This window comes from Pogona vitticeps, chromosome 4 (genome assembly GCF_051106095.1).
Source record: "Pogona vitticeps strain Pit_001003342236 chromosome 4, PviZW2.1, whole genome shotgun sequence".
Classification (NCBI taxonomy): domain Eukaryota; kingdom Metazoa; phylum Chordata; class Lepidosauria; order Squamata; family Agamidae; genus Pogona; species Pogona vitticeps.
In genome coordinates, this window is record NC_135786.1 from 36,247,022 (window position 1) to 36,269,803 (window position 22,782).

The 22,782-nt window shown below is 40.5% G+C and overlaps 1 protein-coding gene across 19 annotated transcripts in view; it reads left to right on the forward strand.

The window, feature by feature from the left end:
• The window catches only part of RBM12 (RNA binding motif protein 12), a 63,550-nt gene extending 41,330 nt beyond the window's left edge, over nucleotides 1–22,220 (forward strand). For 11 of the 19 annotated variants that reach the window (XM_072997057.2, XM_072997056.2, XM_072997058.2 and 8 more), the window contains 10 exons: nucleotides 622–711; nucleotides 11,665–11,763; nucleotides 14,258–14,344; nucleotides 14,427–14,486; nucleotides 15,194–15,327; nucleotides 16,518–16,572; nucleotides 16,651–16,702; nucleotides 20,169–20,302; nucleotides 20,883–21,119; nucleotides 21,891–22,220. In XM_072997057.2, coding sequence (XP_072853158.2) covers nucleotides 622–711; nucleotides 11,665–11,763; nucleotides 14,258–14,344; nucleotides 14,427–14,486; nucleotides 15,194–15,327; nucleotides 16,518–16,572; nucleotides 16,651–16,702; nucleotides 20,169–20,302; nucleotides 20,883–21,119; nucleotides 21,891–22,007 — 1,065 coding nt within the window. In that variant the 3' untranslated portion in view covers nucleotides 22,008–22,220. Of the gene's footprint in view, nucleotides 1–621; nucleotides 712–11,501; nucleotides 11,598–11,664; nucleotides 11,764–14,257; nucleotides 14,345–14,426; nucleotides 14,487–15,193; nucleotides 15,328–16,517; nucleotides 16,573–16,650; nucleotides 16,703–20,168; nucleotides 20,303–20,882; nucleotides 21,120–21,890 lie in introns of all 19 variants that reach the window. The other 8 variants (XM_078393289.1, XM_078393287.1, XM_078393288.1 and 5 more) reach the window with 2 other exon arrangements.
• The last annotated feature ends 562 nt before the right edge of the window (nucleotides 22,221–22,782 follow it).

Genomic DNA, 22,782 nt, shown 5'->3' on the forward strand with positions numbered 1-22,782 from the left:
AAATGTAGATTGTCGTACATGAAAAAAATAAAACATCCCCTGAAAATAAGCCCTAATGTGTTTTTTGGAGGAAAAATTAATATAAAACCCTGTCTTATTTTCAGCGAAACATGGTATTTGTTGATTACAAGCAAGCCGGGAGAGATGTCTGAGAGGGGGAAAAAATCACAAACTGCCATTATTATACCTATTAACCCTAGTAGCCGGTATGCAGCCAGAATCTCATGCTGTGATGGAACTCTGAATCTTATTCAAATTCACATAGCTATGAAAATGAAAATTTAAAAACTGAAATGTGTGCATTTTTATTAATACTCAGGTGAATATAATTTGCCAATTGATAGTGCTGTGTGGGTCAGGACTTATATTATTTTTCAGTCTGCTTTGCAATATGAAAACTGAAGTAATCTGTTTTGAATGTATGTACACAATAGCTTATGTCAGTGGATTGATTTAAAAATCTGAATGTGCTAATATTACAGAATATTCATGGAAAAATAATATGACAATAGAGATCTATCTATTTGGATTTTTGCAGGAGAGAAAGAATTAGTGGCACTGTCTCTTTAGAAGTATACTTTGATTGTGACTGGGTTTTGTTCATTTTTAATTTTCTGATAGGTAATTAAGAACAATTTAAATCCGTGCTGGAGAAAATTCAGTGTTCCTCTACAAACATTCTGTAGTGGTGATTTCAACAAACCAATCAAGGTGGGGAAACTTGCTAATTTTTTATTCTTTTTTTAAGACAACCTGGAGAATAAACTTGGTCATTAACAGTCTTTTCTCTTGCAATATAGTGTCTGATTTTTTAAAAACAAAACCAGAAGAAAGCCAAGCCATGCGAAATTGACTTGCTATAATCTTTACATCAAAGTGTATGCTTCTTTACTTTTCCACCTATCTCTACTTCCTTATTTATCAAACGTATACTGACTGTGCAAGGAAAATTAGTGATATGATGCTTCCCTTCTCTGGATTGAGGAGATCCTCATGCATTAGTTAACTTTGTGTATTTTATAGAATAGGCAGGGATCACATGCTTAAGACTGATCACTATGTACAACAAGGGAGAGTATGTGAACCTCCATTGTTTTTTGAGGCCATTAGCTGTAGTAAATAGTCATTTTCTGCTCCTCTAGACTAGAGATTTCTCCATAGTGCATTTCTTACCACTTACCGGTCACAAATTCTCATTTTGACATCCTCAAAATGCTGCTTATGATAGGAACTAAACCACTTTTTGAGCTATTGCAGACAATTCCCCTTAGGCTTCTCTGACTCTGTGGACTTACTGGTGGCACTTACATCAGCCGGATAATGTGTGAATTAGGGTTGTTGTTGGTTGAGTAATATCTCTGTTTTTTTAAAGAACATGGTCACCATCTAGATCCATCCTTTATCCTGAAAGTCCGTTCTGTTCTTTACTGATCCCAAGAATGTGCCCTGTCCCTTTATCTCCTGTTTCTGCACCCCATTGAACAAGCATGGCTCAGATTGACTGCTTGCAGGGCCATGTACATAAAGCATTACCATTTGGGTACTGTTTGCCTGATTTCATTCCACTTCCTTGGAACAGCACCTAATTCTACAATAGATAGATTACGTACAGTCTTTATTGCTGTAGTCTAAGAGTCACAATATGTAATCCATTTTTAATAGCAGGATGACACAGCTGATTCAGCTGTATTTCCCACCAGTGCAGGACAGACCAGATTATACAGAGCAGCTGTAGGGTCAAGCCCTTGCACTGTCATCCATCATTACAAACTAATCGTTTTCTTTCCACTGAGGCAACCTTTGGAAGAATGGTCTGACAACAAATAGTTTCCACTGAGGAACTGCAACCGTCGTCGTATCCAAGTTGAAGTGTTAGGTTGGGGGTAACCCAGTCATAGATGCGCTCTCATATCAGACAAAGTGGAATGTTGGTTACATACCATGAAAATTGCTATGAAATTCCACACTTTGATAGATGGTTGTACCTTTTTTCCTAGTCAGTGGTCTTTGACCGTGGTACATGCCAAGAGTTTGCCGTGCCCTGTTGGCAAGAGAGAGTTGGTAACACATTTGACTTCATCTTGCTCTGTGTGTATATGACCTGATTGTAGCATTCGTGCCTTTAGTTTTGTAATGTAGGGAACTGGAACATGGACTCAAGGGATAAAAACCCGTAGTGACGATCATGATTGCTAATAATATAATCCTTTCGCATCCTGAGCAGTACAAGAAATTTACCCATTTATAGATGTCTCCTACATGCCAGGCCAGAATTGATTTTCATAGTTACTCTATAAAAATCATTCTCCCTGTCCCTTGGACTTAACTGAGCAGTAACATTTACTAATCTAGGTTTCAGCATAGATTACAGTGGACCCTCAATTTACGGAATTAATCTGTATTGGAATGGCTGCTGCAAGTCAAAAAGTCTGTAGTTCAAGGCTCCATTGACTCACAATGCATTGAAAACCGATTAATCCATAACCGGCTGTTTTTGTTCCATTTGGGGTTTTTTTTCCCCCGGTCTGTAGGTCAATTCTCTGGCTGCATGTCGAACCTAAATTTTGCGGCCAGAGAAGTCTGTAACTCGAAAAGTGTGTAAGTGGAGCCGTCTGTAAGTCGAGGGTCCACTGTAGTTTTGTCATTACTATCCATTGTGGACAGCAACATTAATAAATAAATTGTTTTTAACATTTAAATTTTTTAAAAAAACAATCTGACACACTTAAGTAATGTGTTTTTCTTGAAGATCAAGATCATGAAGACATAAAAATCAACTTACCTTTTCCAGAGTAAGTCTGAAATACTGTTTTTTGGAAAGCACTTGAAAATATGACTTGAATGTCCCAGAAAAGCCATTTGGAAGTTGATAAACTTTGGTTTTAAGCTATGGAATTTTGTATTTGTGTGACCAAATTAATTAAACTAGTGGCTTAATGACAGATAATCTTAAAACATGATGAACCAAAAGTCTTATTAAGTTGCATTTTCTATATTGAACTTAGAAGTAAAATTGCATAATGAAATTGTTTTGCTGATGCTCACAAATGAAGCCATTTATCTACTCTGAAGTAAAATTGTCACTTTAGCATGTTACACTCTGCCAAACATAAGGTGTCCTGTACAGGACAGCAGGTTCTCTCAACCTAAGCTTTCTGTTTTATGACTGAATAAGATGTGTGGCAGATGTTGAGTTTTGAGCTAAGTGAGGTATGGTAATATGGGTGCTCAGTTACAGCACTGTGAAGCAGTAGAATAGGAGTCATAAAGTATATAATGTACTTTGAATGGTTTCTAATGAAAACTCTTGAAAGAAAATTTGCAGAAATTGCAGGTAACTTCAGAAGAGATAGCAAACTTAACAATATTAGATTCGTTTAACAGGTAGGCTAGTTAGAGACCTGCACTTGAATTTTGCCTATTTTGGCTATATATGAAATTCAAGCTTGCTTCTTATTTCTTTATTTCTTTATTTCTTTATTTATTCAATTTATATGCCGCCCACACTACCCAGAGGTCTCTGGGCGGCTTACAATAATTAAAATTCAATACAGTAAAAGATAAAATAATTAAAATACAATTAAAATACAATTAAAATTGCCATCAGACCCACAGCTAATATTATTTCAATTAAAAGCCTTCTGGAACAGGAAGGTTTTGACCTGGCGCCGAAATGTCATCAGCGTCGGCGCCAGACGAATCTCAGTCGGGAGGGCATTCCATAGTCTGGGGGCAGCTGCCGAAAAGGCCCTTTGTCTACAAACCGTCCCTCTTACCTCCTCTTGAGCTCCTTGTGAACCATATCTCATCTTCTCAACATTTTTCTCTCCTTGGAACAAAACATACTGTTTCTCTGTCCCTAAGACATTTAGAGAGGTGCTGGCTCTCTCTGTTAGTTAAGGCTATCTGGGGGAAGCTGAATCTAAAGCCTAAGGTAAATGGTAGTAAAGTGGAAATCAGAAAACAAAAAAAACTGAATGTCAAGGATCTTCTCAGTTGTTATTCTCAACCTTCCATTTTAATATTTGATGGCTGGCTGCCTTAGAACTGTTTAAAGACGTTTAATCAAGGCCTTAAGGATGTTTAACCCATATCTTTTAGTGGCTGTAGAACAGAGTTGATTGTTAGTATGAATGGATTATTTCCACATAGAAGTTTATGCTTTGGAGGTTGTAGGATCATACTTAATTTATGAACGGTCAAAAGCACCACTTGGTTTGACATATGTAAATAGGACTGCTGTAAGTTGCTAGAAGTTGGTTCTGTCCTTTCACAGGATAAGTAGTCATTCCATGTCCTTCTTCACACTGCCCCACAGAAGGCCTTCTCCCTTCTGTGGACAAGAAGAGACTGATGAAAACTGATTGGTTTACATGAGTAGAGGAGATTAAAGAAAAAAGATACTGTATATTGATAATTCATAGGAAGCATCTCTTCCTTGGATGTTAAGCAGCAGCTTGGAGAGAGCACTTTTATTAGAGGCTGTGCCGTTATTTTTAAAGTGTTGGCCTGGATCTCTCTTGTATCCAGTGTGGACTTTTCTGTTTGTGCCGCTGTCAAAGGTACTCTCTTTTAGAAGTAATTTCTAGCGTTTTAAGGTTCCTAATCCTCGTTTGTGACTTTCTTCACCTACACAATTATATTCCTAATCATGCTTCACTGAATATTGTTTCCAAACCATTCAGTAGCATGTAAATTTGTAAATTCCAGGAGGAAGGTATTAATATTTACTTTCAGTATCTTGGAGGAAAACAAGCACAGTGCGAAAGTGAGACACTTTTTCCTTAAAATATACCATCTGAAATCCTATTACTTATCATCGTAGATCGCATTAGAGCAGGCCCACTGAATCAGTGGGGATTTGGTCAGTTAACTCCTCCAAAGGTTCCACTGATTCAAAGTGGCTCCCTCTAGTGCAACTTACTTTAACATGCAAGTTGCAACTAAAGTAGGCCTATTGGAATCAGTGGTTCTTCTTTGTGGTCTCTGTGAATGCACACTAATGGGTTTAATCTGCGCTTGTGCAGAGGTCTCCAGAATATTCTAGAGCTAAAATATGCATTCACTTGGACCGTCCAATAGGGTCAGCTCTCAAGTCTCACAATTGCCACAGGCTTCTTCAGTCACCAATTCTCTGTTGCAGTTTCCAAAGGCTACGACCAAGCCAGCTAAATCAAAGTAATCCGAATCGACATCTCAGTCCCTCCCCAACACCTAAAGCTATGTCAAAACCAACCTGTACCAAACCAAAGAAATCAAAAAAGCCTTCTGTGGACATCCAACTGTTGGTGCAACATCCTTCTGTACAGAGTCAACCATCTATTGATCTCGATACCGTGACTCCATCCCGCCTCCATCGGGCCAACTGCCCTCCCCTCTGCTCACCCAGTCTCCATCTTGAGCTGATACCTCTGCTGAGGTCACCGTACTACCCTACTTGGCCTGCTTGAGCCCCAAAGCTTTGGCTGGCTCTGTGTCTGGGTGTGAGTCTGGATCAATGTGTCTTCATGCCGATCTAGTTCCTGTGAGGAAAAGGAAAGCTAACCTCTACCATACTGAAGACACTGGCCATTCCTGATACTGTTATCTCTCAGCCTTCAAATCACTCAGGACTGCCGGTATATCCAGGCTCATGGGCTCGACATCATTGGTTCAAATGTGTGACAGTTTATGAGCCTCCTACTATGAACCATCACTTAAGGGGTACCAACATCGTCCGCATCGGTATTGGCACCATGGCATCGAACAGCTCGTTAATCTGAATTGTATGCAGTATGCATACTACTATTCTTTGGACTTGTCTGCCTCCTCATCTTCTTGGTACCATCCTCACTGTTATTATGGTCAGTACTCTTCTGACGAGACCATTTCCGCCTTGGTACTGAAATCCCGTAAAAAGACTCACAAGCGCCATGCTTCAGCTGCCTCGGTCTCGTGGACTGCAGTACTGAAGACATCTAAATAATCTCTCGAGCCTCTGGTACCTGCCCCTTCTCGGGACTGGCCATCATCTGTACAGGTTATCACAACTTACGCAGGACCACCTCCCAGTACCGTAGACTCTAGGAAGCCTCAAAAGAGGAAACCGGACCTTCCCGAACAATCAGTACAGGGAAAGCATGATACCAGACTGTCCAAGCACTGTCGGGCAGACGTATCTCCTGATACCTTCACATCATTGTCATCACAACACTCATCGGACTCTGAGTCCTCTGCCTCCTTGGCCCTACAGGAGCCACCACCAAATCTTCCCACTCCTGACTCTGATGTAGCTGATGATAACCCCGCTTCCCCATCTTAGGATTTCTCATCCTACTCTTAGCTGGTTCTCTGCATCACCAAGGCCATGGATCTAGACATCCAACAACCTACTTCATCCGAATCCGACAAAGTATATGAGGATATTGATGAAAACCAGACCCTCCCTTCACATGGGGTTCATTCCATCACTACTCAAGCTTATTAAACAGTCCTGGACCAAGCCATCTTTGGTACCTTAAATCTCACGAAGGTACCCATTGTACCAACACCGATTTCCTCTCCAAGCATCCCCACCTAATTCTGTAATCGTGGATGTTATCCAGAGTCGTTCTTGTAACCATTCTAATGCCACTTCAAATAACAAGGAGGGTAGGAAACTAGATATCATCGGTCGTAGAGTTCACTTTCTTGCATCCTTTACCCTCAGGGCTTCCAGCTATCTAGCCACTATGGGGCCCTACCACAGGTTCCTTTGGGACAAGGCTCTTCCTTCTCTACAGTTGGCCTCGGGAGAGTACAAGTCTAGGGGTCTCGGGTTTCATCAAGAAGCCATGGCATTGGCACAACAAGAATGAATCGTGGCGCGACATATTATCGAAGCAGCCTCCAAACACATGGTTACAGCTGTAGCCTTACGAAGACATGCTTGGCTGCACTCTGCAAGCATTTCGGAAGATTCTGAAATGCGGATTGAGGACTTAGCCTTTGATAATTCTGGTCTGTTCTACAACAAGATAGACTAGATCCTTGATAACCTACAAAAGATGAGAAAAACTGCACGTTCCTGTAATACTCAGCCATATTACAGGCCTCAATGTTATCAGTGCCATCGTCAGTATCCATTCCACCAGTATAAGTCATTCCCAGACAAGCATCGCTACTTACTTCAACTGTCATCTTCATTTCAACCTCGTCACCATAATCAGCAACAGTGTCCCCGTCAATCATTCAGGCACCCTGATAAGAAAACTAAACAGAGCCTTTGACTGTCCGACCTTTCCGTCTTGCATCCTGTCCACCTGCCTTGCACCACATTTTCCATCTTGGGCGTGCATCACCATGGACTCGTGGGTGGTATCAATCATTGGCATCAGCTACGTGACAGAATTTCTCTCCATAGCACCACCGCGGATTGTTCTCACTCTCCTTTCCACTGCTCTCAAATCAGAGATCCACTCTCTTCTTTCAAAGAAGGCCATATCTCTCATCACCCCAAGTACTTCCAACCCAGTTTTTTTCTCCTGCTACTTCCTCATCCCCAAATGAGACAATACTCTACGCCCCATCCTTGACCTATAGATGTGTTCGCTATGGCAACCAGCACCAAATGGACCATGTACTTTTCAAGAGCAAGGATCGGCCCAGGATCTCTGGGCAACGCTCTCATGGCAAGTTGGACCACCCACCTACTCTGCCTCTTTCCTCCAATACCACTCCTCCTCCAAACCATCATCAAGCTGAGATATGACTGCGCCAATGCAATTCTGATCGCTCCGTATTGGCTGAGACAACCTTGGTTTACAATGCTCACCACCATGATGTCCCAGTCCATCCATCCAGCTTGCCTCCCTCACCTCCTCATGCAGCATCACAGACAAACCTACCATCCAGACCTACACTCTTAACAGCCTGGCAGATCCTCCCTCCCTAAACACCATCCTTTCCCACTCTAGGAAACCTGCGGCGAATCAGCTTTATTCTTACAAATGGTCGGTCTTTCAAAAGTTTGCTCAGCACAATATCATTCCCACTGCTCCTACTACCCTTGGAGCAGTCTTGGCCTTTCTCTCCTACTTATTTGACTGCCACCTCTCCTTATCCATAATCAAGGTCTACATGTCCACTATCGTAGCGTACCAGCCACAGGACTCAGATGCCACCTTATTATTCTGGCATCACGCTCTAAAGTGATTCCTCCGACGAGTGGCTTGCCTCAATCCTCCTAGACCTTCTTCAACATCCCAGTGGTTGCTACACACTGTCCTCAAATGTCTCTCACTTCCACCATTTGAACCTCTCGCCATTTTCTCCAAGCACTTACTTTCCTTCAAAGTCTTGTTTCTCATCGCCATCACATCTGCCCGTAGAGCATCGGAGCTAGCAGCACTCCATGTGGACCCCCCGTTCCTACAATTTCATCCAGATAAAGTTATCCTATATCCAGACATCTCCTTCCTTCCTAAGGTCATTTCTGATTTCCACTTCTGTCAACCAATTATTCTACTTACTTTCTTCCCAAAATCATCAACAGGTGTTGAGCGATCACTCCACCTCTTGGATGTACGGCACACCCTCGCTTTCTACGTCAATAGGACCGCCTCTTTTTGCAAATCTAAGTGTTTCTTTATATCACCTCATCCACCTCTCAGAGGAGCACAGATATCCACAGAAACTATCTCACAGTGGATTGTGCAGACTATACAGTTGTGTTCAAAATTATTCAGCCCCCAATGCTGTAAAAGGGTTTAGGGACTATAGTGTACATTTGGAATTGTATTCAGAATGAAATCCTACAAGGACGTTTTAAAGAACCAAATGCAACTAAAATAACATCAATTGTTTATGTAATACAGTAGTAAATGTTTCTTTCGTGGTTTCTTCATTGCCACAATTATTCAACCCCTTAAAGACTACCACTCTGAAGAAGAGAGGTTCATTCAGGTGTTTTCGATCAGGTATTGAAAACACCTGTGGATGTCACCGAGCACCAATCAAGCATAATAAGCACCAATTAGGCAGCTTTAAAATGACTGTGATACTCAGCTCCTTCTAGACATTTACTGGTGTGGTTACAAACATGGTGAAGTCAAGAGAATGGTCCAGGAAGACAAGAGAAGAGGTCATTTGTCTTCACAGGAAGGGCAATGGCTATAAGAAGATTGCAAAGAAGTTAAACATACCAAGAGACACCATAGGAAGCATCATTCGCAAATTCAAGGCAAAGGGCACTGTTGAAATGCTACCTGGTCGTGGAAGAAAGAAGATGCTGACTTTGACTGCTGTGCGCTACCTAAAGCGTAGAGTGGTGAAAAGTCCCCGTGTGACTGCTGAGGAACTGAAAAAAGATTTGTCAGATGTGGGTATAGAAGTTTCAGCTGAGACAATAAGGCGCACACTGCGTAATGAAGGTCTCCATGCCAGAACCCCCAGGCGCACCCCCTTGCTGTCTCCCAAGAATAAGAAGAGTCGACTGCAGTATGCCAAAAGTCATGTGGGCAAACCACAAAAGTTGTGGGATAGTGTTCTGTGGACTGATGAAAGAAAATTAGAACTGTTTGGGCCCATGGATCAACGCTATGTTTGGAGGAGGAAGAACAAGGCATATGACGAAAAGAACACCTTGCCTACTGTGAAGCATGGCGGAGGGTCAATAATGCTTTGGGGCTGTTTTGCTTCTGCAGGTACAGGGAAGCTTCAGCGTGTACAAGGTACCATGAATTCTCTTCAGTACCAGGAGATATTGGATGAAAATGTGATGCAGTCCGTCACACACCTGAGGCTTGGGAGACGTTGGACCTTTCAACAGGACAATGATCCCAAGCATACCTCCAAGTCCACTAGAGCGTGGTTGCAGAGGAAAGGCTGGAACATTTTGGAGTGGCCATCGCAGTCACCAGACTTAAATCCGATTGAGAACCTCTGGTGGGACTTAAAGCAGTTGCAGTGCGCAAGCCTAAGAGTTTGACTGAACTGGAGGCTTTTGCCCATGAAGAATGGGCGAAGATACCCGTAGATCGCTGCAAGACACTTGTGTCAAGCTATGCTTCACGTTTAAAAGCTGTTATAACTGTAAAAGGATGTTGTACTAAGTACTAAGATTGAATGTCACTTGGGGGTTGAATAAAAACTAATAATGATGTGAGCACAGAAAAGACATTTGTGGTTATTTCATTATAAACTTAAGGTTATATTTCTCTGACCTACAAGTGCCTCTTTCATGTAAATGTAAGCAAGATGACTGAATGATCAAAATCAATGTCAAAATGGCCAAAACATTCAATTTCAGTGGGGGCTGAATAATTTTGAACACAACTGTATGTCTTACATACCAGCTCGCCCATAAGCCTCTCCCAACCAGTGTCAAGGTTCACTCCACCAGGGCGCTGGCTGCTGCCACGGCCTTTCTTCAAGGCGTCCCAGTTCCAGACATCTGCAGGGCTGCTACATGGTCAACTCCATCGACCTTCCCATCCCATTATCGTCTTGACGTGCATGCCAAGACAAATGGGGTCTTCGGACATGCGGTATTGTCTTAATTGTTGCCATGACGTCCCTCTACCTATGAGGTAAGCTTGTTAATCACCCATTAGTGTCCATTCACAGAGACCACAAAGAAGAAAGAGAGGTTGCCTATCTGTAACTCTGGTTCTTCGAGTGGTCATCTGTGAATTCACACTTCCTGCCCATCCTCCCCTCTGTCCGTCATGTCTCTCTTATTTTTGAGCAGTGGCAGGTTTTGGGGAACTGAGGTAATCACTAGGATGGACAGACCATGTGTACGGGGGGCAGTCCTAGCGAACGCATGTTTTAGCTCTAGAATATTCTGGAGACCTCTGCGCAAGTGTAGATTAAACCCATTAGTGTGAATTCACAGATGACCACTCGGACAACCAGAGTTACAGGTAGGTACCCTCTCTATTTTATGGAGGAGTTGACTCACCAAATCCCTACTGATTCATTGGCTCTGCTCCAGTGCAATCTGCTATGCTAAGCAACAGGATTTTATGCAGCGTCACACACATTTCTAATCAGTGCATCAGACTTTTTGTTTTTAATCTTTCTAATTTTTTGTATTAAATGTCTTGGCACGGACATTCAGGTCATATTTGATTTGATTTTTGAGTATGAGCTTCTAGATTTTTGCATGTCTGGAAAAAGTATCAGAAAAAGTACGCATGCAAAATCCTTAAAGTAAGTAAGATTTTAGTGTTATACAACTTAGTCTTAACATAATCATGTTGAGGCTACTTTTCACTTTTGGAAAAGTAGTGGATCCATTTTTGGACCCAGTTTCATACCTTTTTTTAAATGAAGCTTTATACAAGAATTGATTTCTGTTTCCTATTTTTAGTTGACTGCTTGTTTCTATGAATGGATTGTTATTCAGTGTTTAGCCTTGGAGCAGTACAGTACAGTATTTTTAATCTGCTTTGCATCTGAGTAGTCTTTCTGTTGGAGACTAAACAAGTAAGTAAGTTACGTTCTGCTGAAAGACTCATAGATGTCTTTCTTACTGTCAGGTTTCAGTTAGTGATATGGATGACAGCACCACTTCAGATTTGATAGGGGAGTTCACATGCATCGCTGCAAAGCTACTGGAAGCAAGAGATCAAGTGGTGAGCAGCTGTAACTTTCCTTTATGAAGTCCCTGTTGTCCATTGCCTATTGTTTCTTTCCTTTCAGGTCCAGTGTAATGATTATGATTGTGATGGGTCACATGATTTGATAGGCACTTTTGAAACTAATCTCTCCCAACTACAGAATGCAAGTGGCAGCTCTCCGGTGAGCTTTTACATTCTTTCTTGATTTAAATTAAGACAGTGGCTAACTACAAAGAAGAGTCATATAAATGCTGTACTTATTGCTTTTCCTAAAGCTATTTGTGGATTTGTCTGTTGATGCATGCATGCAATCAACCAAACTTCAGTTCTATGCCTGGAAGTTTCCCAGATATTTTGAATATAGCAGCTACTTTTAAAGATAATAAGAAGTGCTCTAATTCCATTTAGATGTGCTAGAAACGCTCTTCTGCTGAAATCTGCCATGAGGGTAGTATCTTAGATTCCTAAAATGCTTGGTCTGGGAGACCAAGAAGACAAAACAAAAACTGTATGAGCCACATGGCTAGATTGGTCCTGATTGTTACAGAAGTAAAATCTCTCGGACTGGATGAAAATAGGTTGTTCTGTACAGTAGAGGTCAAAACCTTTGAGGAGTGGAGCCAGTATAGCATGGTGGTCAAGTAATATGTTAAGGCAAATTTTAATCTCCTCCAAGAGTAATCCTTGATTTTTTTTACCTATCACTTTTTTCCACCATAAGATTTTTTTTCCTAATTCCACAGCAGTATTCTCTCTCCTCTGATCTCTGTCAGAGGATTTACTAGTTTAAGAGGATGTAAATTTAGTGCTGAGACTTGATTAAATGCCATGGTGTTATAATGATAGTGTTCCTTTTTGGGATGTTTTTGCTATGGGATAACACAAAAATACTATTTCAATATCTCAAGACATTCATTGAAGAGTTAGAAATGCCTCCTGTACCAAAGAGCACTGTAAAATTGTTATATTCACTGTATAGCTTTGGACATGTGAACAACAGAGGTCAATTTGCTTTTTCCAAATTGTTAGGCATGTAAAGTGAGTTGTTTTAAGCGGAACCCACATATCTTGAATGATTAATGCTAAAATTGGATGAGTCTACAAATTAATCTCCTTGTTAGTCATTGGATGGAGAAATAAAGATATTTTATATTTTCAGAACTTTAATTCATTATTAAAGGTTACGGTTAGATTGGTTGCGTCTTTGATTTAGTTGTCTCTGAAGTGATGCCATTTTACGACAAAGTCAGTCCTGTTGCAACTTATACCTTTTGTTGCCCTGAAAAAATATAGTATGTACAGCCCATGTTAAATATTTTACAATGAAGTCAGTCCTTTTGTAATTTATGCTTTTGGTTTCCCTGAGATAATGTTTTAGGTATCTTCAATATTTAGAGGTTCCTAATTTACACTATGCCAATGTCTATATGTGTGTGTGTATAATAATAAAACAAAGAAATTTTTAACATGCCTTATTAGAATTGGCTACTAGAAGACAGTAGGGACCATGCTATGTATTCTTCACTAACAAGTATTCGTTAGTATGGTCTGGCACTATCTGGTGGACTATTACGGTGATACATTTTTTTAAAATTTTTTGGATCTTTTCTTTTAATATTTTTGATGTTTTCAGTCCATTGATAAATGAAACCACAGATATTGATCCCGCAGATACAGGGTCCTACTGTATATTATTTTCTGTTGTGCAATGTAATCTGTTAGCATTCACCATATATAGCAAATCCTGGCATGTAAAAGCTAATTGCTTTTCTGATGGTGGTTGTAAAGTTAGTTGTTTTAAGCTGAACCCAATTTTTTCATTAGGGTCAGTGTTAAGTTAGGGTTTTCCCCTGTAGAATTTTCATGTCTTATAAAATAAACCTTTGCTGTCTTCTCACTTCTGTCTTAACACCTCCTCTCTCTTGCTGGCTTGCTGGGTGCTCTCCTGCAACATCCACTGTCTATTTTCTTTTCTGTTTCATTTCTGCGTTTGACTGTATGCCTGCAAGGTGCCGTACCTCGAATTTCACTTTATTTCACCTCCTGACCCCATCTGTTTTCTTTGGATTCCTTGTTGACTTCTGCTGTCTTCTTTCTTCCCTCTCCCACTGCCAGTATTTTATTGGCACACTTGGTGATGTAAAGCATGCTAGTTTACAGTGCTTGTCATAAGGCTCATAAAAGTGACTTTTGGATATGGGAGGATGGTGTTGAATGAAGAGTCGGACACGACTTAACAACAACAAAAATAAAGGACAGGGATTGTAAAGTTAGCTGTTGTAACTTGGGGGTGTCCATGCAGATGGCAAATTTGTCACCATCAAGATTCCTGCTTAGCTGGGCACATGCACGCGCACGACTCCTCTCCATGCAGCTGTCTTCCTCCTCCATGCAGCGATCACGTTAGGTTCCGGTTGCAACAGAATCCTGCTGGGGGGGCGAATTCGTGTGCACATGTAGGGGCAAAGCCATGCATGCAAGGGCAGAGTGGGGCTGAAAATTAGAGAGTACATTGGTCACAATCCTTTTTTATGCATGTTACCACCATGTACTGTTTGGGTTTTTTTCAAGTAAAATTGTTGCTTATTGAAAATGATATACCTGTGCCATTTTAAAGTTTAAATTCTAGATTTCATTGGCAAGGTAACCTTTTTTGCTATGTTGCTTTCCTGTAGGTGGAATTTGAGTGTATTCACCCTGAAAAGAAGAGAAAAAAGAAAAGTTACAAAAATTCTGGAATTGTTAGAGTCAAATCCTGCAAGGTAAAAAGTATTTCAGGCCGGATGGTTCACTTTTTTGTTATTCTAAGAATAGAAGTTATATCCATTCTTGTTTTTTTTCCAGATTGAAAGAGAGTATTCTTTTCTGGATTATATCATGGGAGGCTGCCAGATTAATTTCACAGTGAGTTGTCACCTTTCACAAGCCTCCTATTTATAAAAGAAACATAATCCTCTGCTATTTATATGTTTCTGTGAAAAATCCATTGCCCTTTACATTGATCAAAAGCTAATTTATTGGCAGAGGCAAGGGCTAAATCTTGTAGATCCTCTACACCTTTGAGTCCAAGACAGTGCAGTTTGTGACTATGCTGACCATGAGTTTCTAGGAGTTGTAGTCAAAAAGGCCTAACTTTTTCAAGCTCTGATAATCTGTTTTTCATGGTCGCAGTTTGCTAGCAAAGAGAAGGGAAACTGCATTTGACCTGTGTTCAGCTGTGATGCTGCAAATCCTTGTCCTGATCTACACTTTAGTGATCCAGAACGGTTGGGTAACTCAGTGGATTAGGGTCCCTTGTTGGGAGAAATGGAGCGTATAAATAAAACTAATAATAATAATTTAGGTCTCTGGCTGCGGAGCCAGACATTGGGAGTTTGAATCCCCACTGTGCCTCCTTGATAGGCGTTGGACTCAGTGACACACAGGGTTCCTTCCAACTCTGCAATTTTAAGATGATGATGATTATGATGATTGGGTGGTTATTTCAGCAGTTATCTGTTCTGCTGTTGGATATGCTTGAAACCAGTTGCCATAAATACTGGTTTTTCTTTGATCCAAATCTGTGAAAAGACATTTTCTTTACTGATTTTTATTCTTTATTTTTTTGTCAGGTGGGCATAGATTTCACTGGCTCCAATGGCGATCCAAAGTCACCAGATTCTCTTCACTATATAAGCCCGAATGGGATCAATGAGTATCTCAGTGCCATCTGGACTGTGGGGAATGTGATTCAGGATTATGACACGTATGTTATACTACCTTTAGCCAGTCTAGCTACAGTAGATGTGAAATTGTCAGTAGTTAGAAGTCATATCTTCTCCTAAGTAGCTCCCGCCTCCACCCATAAACTTGTGGAGCATGTCAAGCAGATGTGCTGCAAAGGAGTCCCAGTAAATCCTCACTTTTAAAGTTGCAAGTATGGAGCAGAAACAAATGTATAAAAATATGCAGGGCGTGGAGAGACGATAAACAGGAAGAATTCAAGGTACACATTAAGGGAAATGTATATCTTCTGCTATTTTGGTGCTTTCCTTCCACTTCTGTCAAAGCTAATGCCTGAACAATCAGACCTGCAAATAAATCTCCTGTTTTCCTCTCATTGACCAGTTAGTCACAAAACAAAAGCAAGATACTTTACAACATGCGGAGATGGTGTATGGTGTATGTTTGTGTTAGGGTAAACAGATACCTTTTATCTATTAGCAGAGCATCACTTTGAACAACTCGCTAAGTGTGACCTTAGTTTGACCTTGAAAATATTATCGCTAAGGAGGCAATGTAATGCACTTGCCTCTATGCTGTTGTGATTTTTATTGATTATGCATAAGCATAATTGACTGTATTCCTTTCCTAAAAATTAGCATCTCATGAGTTTCAGAAAGTACAGAAATTAGAAACTTGGAGTGAAAATCAGTGACAGTGAATATTAGAATGCTATTTCTGCCTTGAATTGAAGGAGAAGGCGAAATGCATTGCTGGCTTCCAGAACCCAGCCTCCCTGGATCTTATGGTTCAGTCCACTTGATATTAAAATTTGGTTTCTTTGGCAGTATATGTAACATGAAGGTCTGTTGCTACTCCCAGACTTTGGAACTCCATGCCACAGGAGGCTAGACTGGCCCCATCTTTGCTGTCCTTCCACAAGCAGGCAAAGACCTTGAGTGACTGGCTGCCTAAATGGAGTTTTTTAAATGGATTGTTATACCACCTTCTTTGAATGTGTTTTGATGTTCCTTAAGGTTTTTTTGCATAGTATTTGTTTGATCCTTTATAGTATTTTTGTACTCACTGTTAGTTTTAATGACGTAAGCCGCCTTGGGTTGTTTTAAGGAGCAAGGTGGGCTTAATTGTTTTAAAGAAATAAATAATTTTTGTTTAGCTTGCAGTGAACATGAAAACAACATGTCAATTTTTGTGTTTTGTTTCATCTTTCAGTGATAAACTGTTTCCTGCCTTCGGGTTTGGAGCCCAGGTTCCTCCAGATTGGCAGGTAGGTGGTTTTAGTTAGAGAATTGTTGTGAACATTTGACTTCTTTTGGCTAATTACTTAGTTTGTCTATCTTTGCAGGTCTCACATGAATTTGCATTGAACTTTAACCCCACCAATCCCTACTGCCAAGGTGAGCATTTGTTTTTTTCTTCATGACCCACATATAGTGTAGCTTGTAAGGAAGAGGATAAAAGGGTATTTTTCTGTTAAAAATTAAAACAAGAACAGCATTGCTTCCTGAGGGTTTTGTCAAGTTAAAGTAGATGAATGATACAATCTCTGTTGACCATAAGTCTTAGCTGCCTGTAGCGTTCGAATTGTGCAACAAGGGTTGCAAGAAGGCATGGAATTGAAGCATATTAGTTAGGTGTTAATGGGAGATCTGTAAGATCTGAAAAGAAGCCAGAGTATGGTATGGGTAAGAGAACAAAGAGAAACAGCTGTTAAGAAAGCCCGGAATTCATCCTGACTGACATGGAAGTGAAGTTAAAGATCTTAGATAAAAACAGGAGAAGAACCATGTTGGATCAGACCAAAAGCATTTCTAGTCCTAGGTTTGCACAGTGGCTAGTTTATTGCTTGTGGGGAGTCTGATAGCAGGACATGAGAGCTACTATATTTTTAATTCAGTCTTTGATGTATGGAAGCAGATTGCCTTTGATACGAAGTGATACATAGCCATCCTGAGCAGTAGCCACCGATGGGTCTATCCTCTATAAATATATTCATATATATTGTCTTTTATTGGTGTTGGATCTTCCACCATTCCACTTCAGTTGATATTCTTTTATTGACATCTTGTCTAATATGCTTTCATTTATCCCAAGTTTCCCTCAGTTCAGGTTCAGTAGATGACACGAGGATCTAGTATTTAAAAAAAAAAACGAGAAAAAGTCTTCCCGTTTGTTTTTTCCATAATTTTGTACATTTATTTCTGCTTCATACTTGCAACCTTATAAGGAGTAATTTCTTCAGATTCTTCTGTACCACATCTTTTTGGATCACATAAGGTGCATAATAATTAAGAGTTTCCATTAGCTGTAAAATATGGTTTCTAAAAAGTAGGACAAAAAGGGCCACACAGGCTGCAACTTCTACTAAGCTGAATGAACATTTTCCAAAATGTTCAGCAAAAATAAAATAAAATAATTATTTGAAGAGCTGTGGAAAAGTTTCCCTAAAAACTGTCCCAGGAATGAAAATGTGCTTCTGAGTTGGTAGGGCAGGCAACAGATATGCCTCTTCCAACTTCCTTTATCCTGTAAATGGAGTTCTGAAATAGAAGGGAGGCTATATTTCAGCAGGGTGCATTTGATTTAAATCATGATTTAAATCAGTAATCGGTAAGACTTGACTTAAATCATGATATTTAAATGTAAAGACTCATTCTTGCTGGTCATTATAGTCTTTCAATATTTGCAACCAGATGAAGATGTCATATTTAGAATAATAAATAACCGGTCAGATTAGTAAAACAGCTATATCATAACTAATTCTTGTTTAATAGATTAATCACTCATATTTGGAGAACTACTTAAATAACATTGTATAGCATTATATTTACTTAAACATCAATATTTAATAACTGAGGTGGTTAAACAAAATATCTTTCAAAAAATCAAACTATCTTCCAAACAAGAATCAAACCTAGCATTTAAGGTACAGTAGGAACCCCACTATCCACAGGATCAGAATCTACTGATTCACTTATCCGTTGCCTGAAGATACTAAATATGCCTCACACTGAAATATGTATTTATATGTATTTCCAAGGTGTATTTACCAGAACTGGCCACTAGACAGTTCCAGAAACTATGCAATGTATAGCGTTTGCCATATCCATGTTTTTTGACATCCATGGGGAGGCTTGGAACCAATCCCCCCAGATACAATGGTGCCTTGACTTATGAATTTAATTGGTTCCAGAACTCCAGTATTAACTTGAAATGGTCGTAAGTCGAAGAACCATTTCCCATAGGAATGCACTGAAATGCAATTAATCCATTCCGGCCAAAGAAAAGAATCACCAAATAAACCAATACAAAAACACTGTAAGACCCATTGGAAACGTGATTAATCTGAAGGGGGAGGGGGGGAAAAGCAAGCAAAGCATGCAAGACCCATCGGATATGCAAAAAAGTAAAGCAAAAAGCAACCAAACCCTGCAAGACCCATTGGAAATGGGGGGGGGGAAACAAAAAGCAAACAAACCCCCCAAGACCCATCAGAAATGGGAGGAAAACCCAAAAAGCAAACAACCCCCCCAAGACCCATTGGAAATGGGGAAAAAACACAAACAAACAAACCATGCAAGACTTATCACAGCATAGAAACATAATCCCACCACCAAACCCAAAACCACGATGCAAAACCCATCCAGAACAGTTCTTAAAAAAGCAGAAAGCAGCACTTTACCTTACCATGCAGTCCGAAGCCTCCTCTGATCATGCTCACTCTAACTGTTGGGGCACAAGAGCTACAAAGAAGCAGTCTCTTCACCTACCAATGGTTAGCAATTTGAATTCCCCACCTTTTTTCCCTGCCTTTTTCTGTTCGTAACTGGAAGCTCTGGCCGCAAGTTGCAGCAAAATTTTTGCGGCCGGAGCTGATCATAACTCAAAATGGTCATAAATTGGGACGTTCGTAAATCGAGGCACCGCTGTACCACGCCGTGTTCATTGTTTGTACATAGATTTGCAGAACAGCAATGGGATCAAGGTCTTTTCCTGAATTTTGTTTATCTTAGACCAGTTTTACTGTAAAAAGTGCATTGTTATCTCAGTTTGGATAACATAGATTAATTGAGTTAGTTTACAAAAAATGTAAATATTATATGTACAAAAATGTAAATATTGTATGAATATACAACCTCTTGCTGCATAAGCTTTATTTCATACCGAACAACCTTTTAACTATAACTTATCTTAAATAGAAAACTAGATTTAGATAGGTTTTTTCTTTCAAAAAGATTTCATTAAAATGGATCCTATTTAAATTTTTTAAATCTGATTTAAATTTTTTTAAAAAGTCAATTTTAATCCACTCTGAATTTCAGATTGGTGTCCTAATTTTACATTGCTATCCTAGTTTCTTGGTGAATTTGTTTTTTCTTTTTAGAGTGATAAAACTCATTAGAAAGGTAAAGGTCCCCCATGACGTTTAGTCCAGTCGTGTCCGACTCTAGGGTGTGGTGCTCCAAGCCATAGAGCCATTGTTTGTCCGTAGACAGTTTCTGTGGTCACGTGGCCAGCGCAACTATATACGGAACGCTGTTACCTTCCCGTTGAGGTGGTACCTATTTGTCTACTTGCATTTTCATGCTTTCAAACTGCTAGGTTGGCAGGAGCTGGGACAAGCGACGGGGGCTCAGTCACGTGGATTCGATCTTATGACTGCTGGTCTTCTGACCTTGCAGCACAGAGGCTTCTGCGGTTTAACCACCTAGAGTGGTCTTATAGACCAGGTGGGCGGGGTACAAATCAAATCAAATAAACAAACAAACCCGCAGCGCCTCCACATCCCGTCAACTCATAGGTACCTGCATAGAAACTAGTATCAAAAGTTTCTCAGTAATTCTTGTTGTTTTTATGTTTTAGGTATCCAAGGAATTGTGGATGCTTATCGCCAGGCATTGCCTCAGATTCGTCTTTATGGCCCAACAAACTTTTCTCCAATTATAAATCATGTTGCTAGGTTTGCTGCTCACTCAGCACAACAAAGGACTGCTTCAGTGAGTCTGCTTGATTTAATCTGCGGTTTTAAGCTTTTGTTTTTTATGTAATGAATAAGGGTTAACATTTTCTCAGGAGAAGCATTGCTTTAATGTTTCAAAGTGTGCTAGTAATTATTTGACTGGCAACAGCAGTCTGACTTAACATTCCAAATACGAACTGAATTTTGGAGAAAGCTTTATTTTCTCAATTTATGATATCAACTAAAATAGAATTAATAAATCTAGCATGAAGTAGCTGCCTTGAAACCTGAGCTGTGTTTTTAAAATAGCTTTCCTGTTTTCCTGTTTGAAATTATAGGACACAAGACTATAAATCTAACTTTAAATTGAAATCTGTGGGTGATTAAATAATGAAAAAAAAATTAAAATAAGGTCTCCATTGTATTACCCCTCAGTCCTTATACCTAACTTTAACTTTTCAGCCCTGGAAGCTTTGTTGTTATCTGTCTGTCTCTGTCTCTGTCTCTGTCTCTCTGTCTCTCTCTCTATCTCTCTGTCTATCTATCTATTTCATTTTAATTTTTTTTTATTTTGAGTGTGTTATTAAATGTCTGTTGATTGATCTCATTTCTTGCAGCAATACTTTGTCCTGCTGATTATCACAGATGGGGAGATCACTGACCTGGACCAAACCAGGCAGGCCATTGTCAGTGCCTCCAAGTTGCCCATGTCTATTATTATTGTGGGAGTTGGCAGTGCTGAGTTCAAAGCCATGGAATTCTTGGATGGAGATGATGGCGTCCTGAAGTCCTTGACAGGGGAGCCAGTTGTACGCGATATTGTCCAGTTTGTGCCTTTCAGACAGTTCCAAAATGTAAGTTAAAGAATGCCTAATTATGTTTCCAAAAAGTTCTACCATTTTTGGTAGAGAAAATAATTTGTTCTACAAAGATTTTTAAGATGCCGCAGATGATCATTGGAATGCAGAGATCTGATCTGAGTCATTTTAAAACATTGAATCTGATCTGAGGTACAGGTTTTTGGACTCTTCAGTTCCCTGTCAGTACTCTTTGTCACTACTGTTTAGCAGCACCCAAATAGAATAGACAGTAAGGTAAAGGTTCCCCTTGACATTTAGTCCAGTCGTGTCCAACTCTAGGGTGTGGTGCTCATCCCCATCTCCAAGCTGTAGAGTCAGCATTTGTCCATAGACGGTTTCCGTGCTCACATGGCCAGTGTGACTAGACACGGAACGCTGTTACCTTCCCACCAAGGTGGTACCTATTTATCTACTCGCATGTTTACATGCTTTCAAACTGCTAGATTGGCAGGAGCTGGGACAAGCAGTGGGAGCTCACTCCGTTGCATGGATTCGCTCTTACAACGGCTGGTCTTCTGACCTCACAGCACAGAGTCTTCTGTGGTTTAACCTGCAACGCCACCACATCCCTCCCACAATAGACAGTACTATCTCATAAAATGCTTCTAAAAATAGTATATATTAAGCCAACTTTTATAAAATATTTTGTTTTTAGGATACGTATTTAGTCACCTTTTTCTGAAGGACTGACTTGTTTTTAGTTGTCCCTTATATTGTGGAGAGTGTGCATTGTAACATTTATTTCTCTGTATGTACTGTTTGTAGGCTCCTCGTGAGGCACTTGCTCAGACAGTGTTGGCGGAGGTTCCCAAGCAACTGGTGTCCTACTTCAAGATGGTTGGCTTGGCTCCAGTCAAATCACCCTCAGAAAAGCAGCTTTAAAACAAATATGCTGTCTTCTCATTTAGAAAGGAAGGAAGAATACTACCTGTATATAGTTTGCTAATGGTTTCTGTCGTCCTGTATTCCAGATAATGTTAATGAGATTTCTATGTATAGTGGGAATACAGTCAACCCTCAACTTACAAACAGCCCCACATAAGAACTTTTTGATTTACAAACGGCTCTGTTGTTAAAAATTGGCATCGACCTATGAACGAGGTCGAGGCTGCGTTCGCAAGTCAATGCCATTTTTTGCCAACAGAGCCGTTCGTCGCCTTCGGAGGTCTCAAAGGGCTTTCTGCCCGACATGGGAGGAAGCCCTTTGAGAGCTCCGAAGGCAAAAAGGCAGGGAGAAAGGGCTGGAAATTCGAATTTCCCGCCCTTTCTTCCTGCCTTTTTGCCTTCGGAGCTCTCAAAAGACTTTCCTCCCAACACTGGAGGAAGTCCTTTGAGAGCTCCAAAGGTGCCAATCGCCTTTCTCTCCCGTCCCGCAGCTTCTCCTGAAGGGCTGCTCCCAATGCCTTTGTGGATCGCCTCCCTCCCCCCCGGCTTCCCTGCTGCCGCAAAAGCCATTAGGAGCAGCCCTTCGGGAGAAGCTGCAGGGCGGGAGAGAAAGGCAATCCAGCCTTTCTCCCCCCCACGCTCAGGAGCAGACCTGCTAGCGGCGGCGGAGGTCCAGGCCCGGCAGCAGCGCCGGAGAAAGGCAGCGGGGAAGCCAGGGAACTGAGTGAGACTTGGTTGCCAGAAAAAAAATTCTTTTGCAGAGTGGGATTGG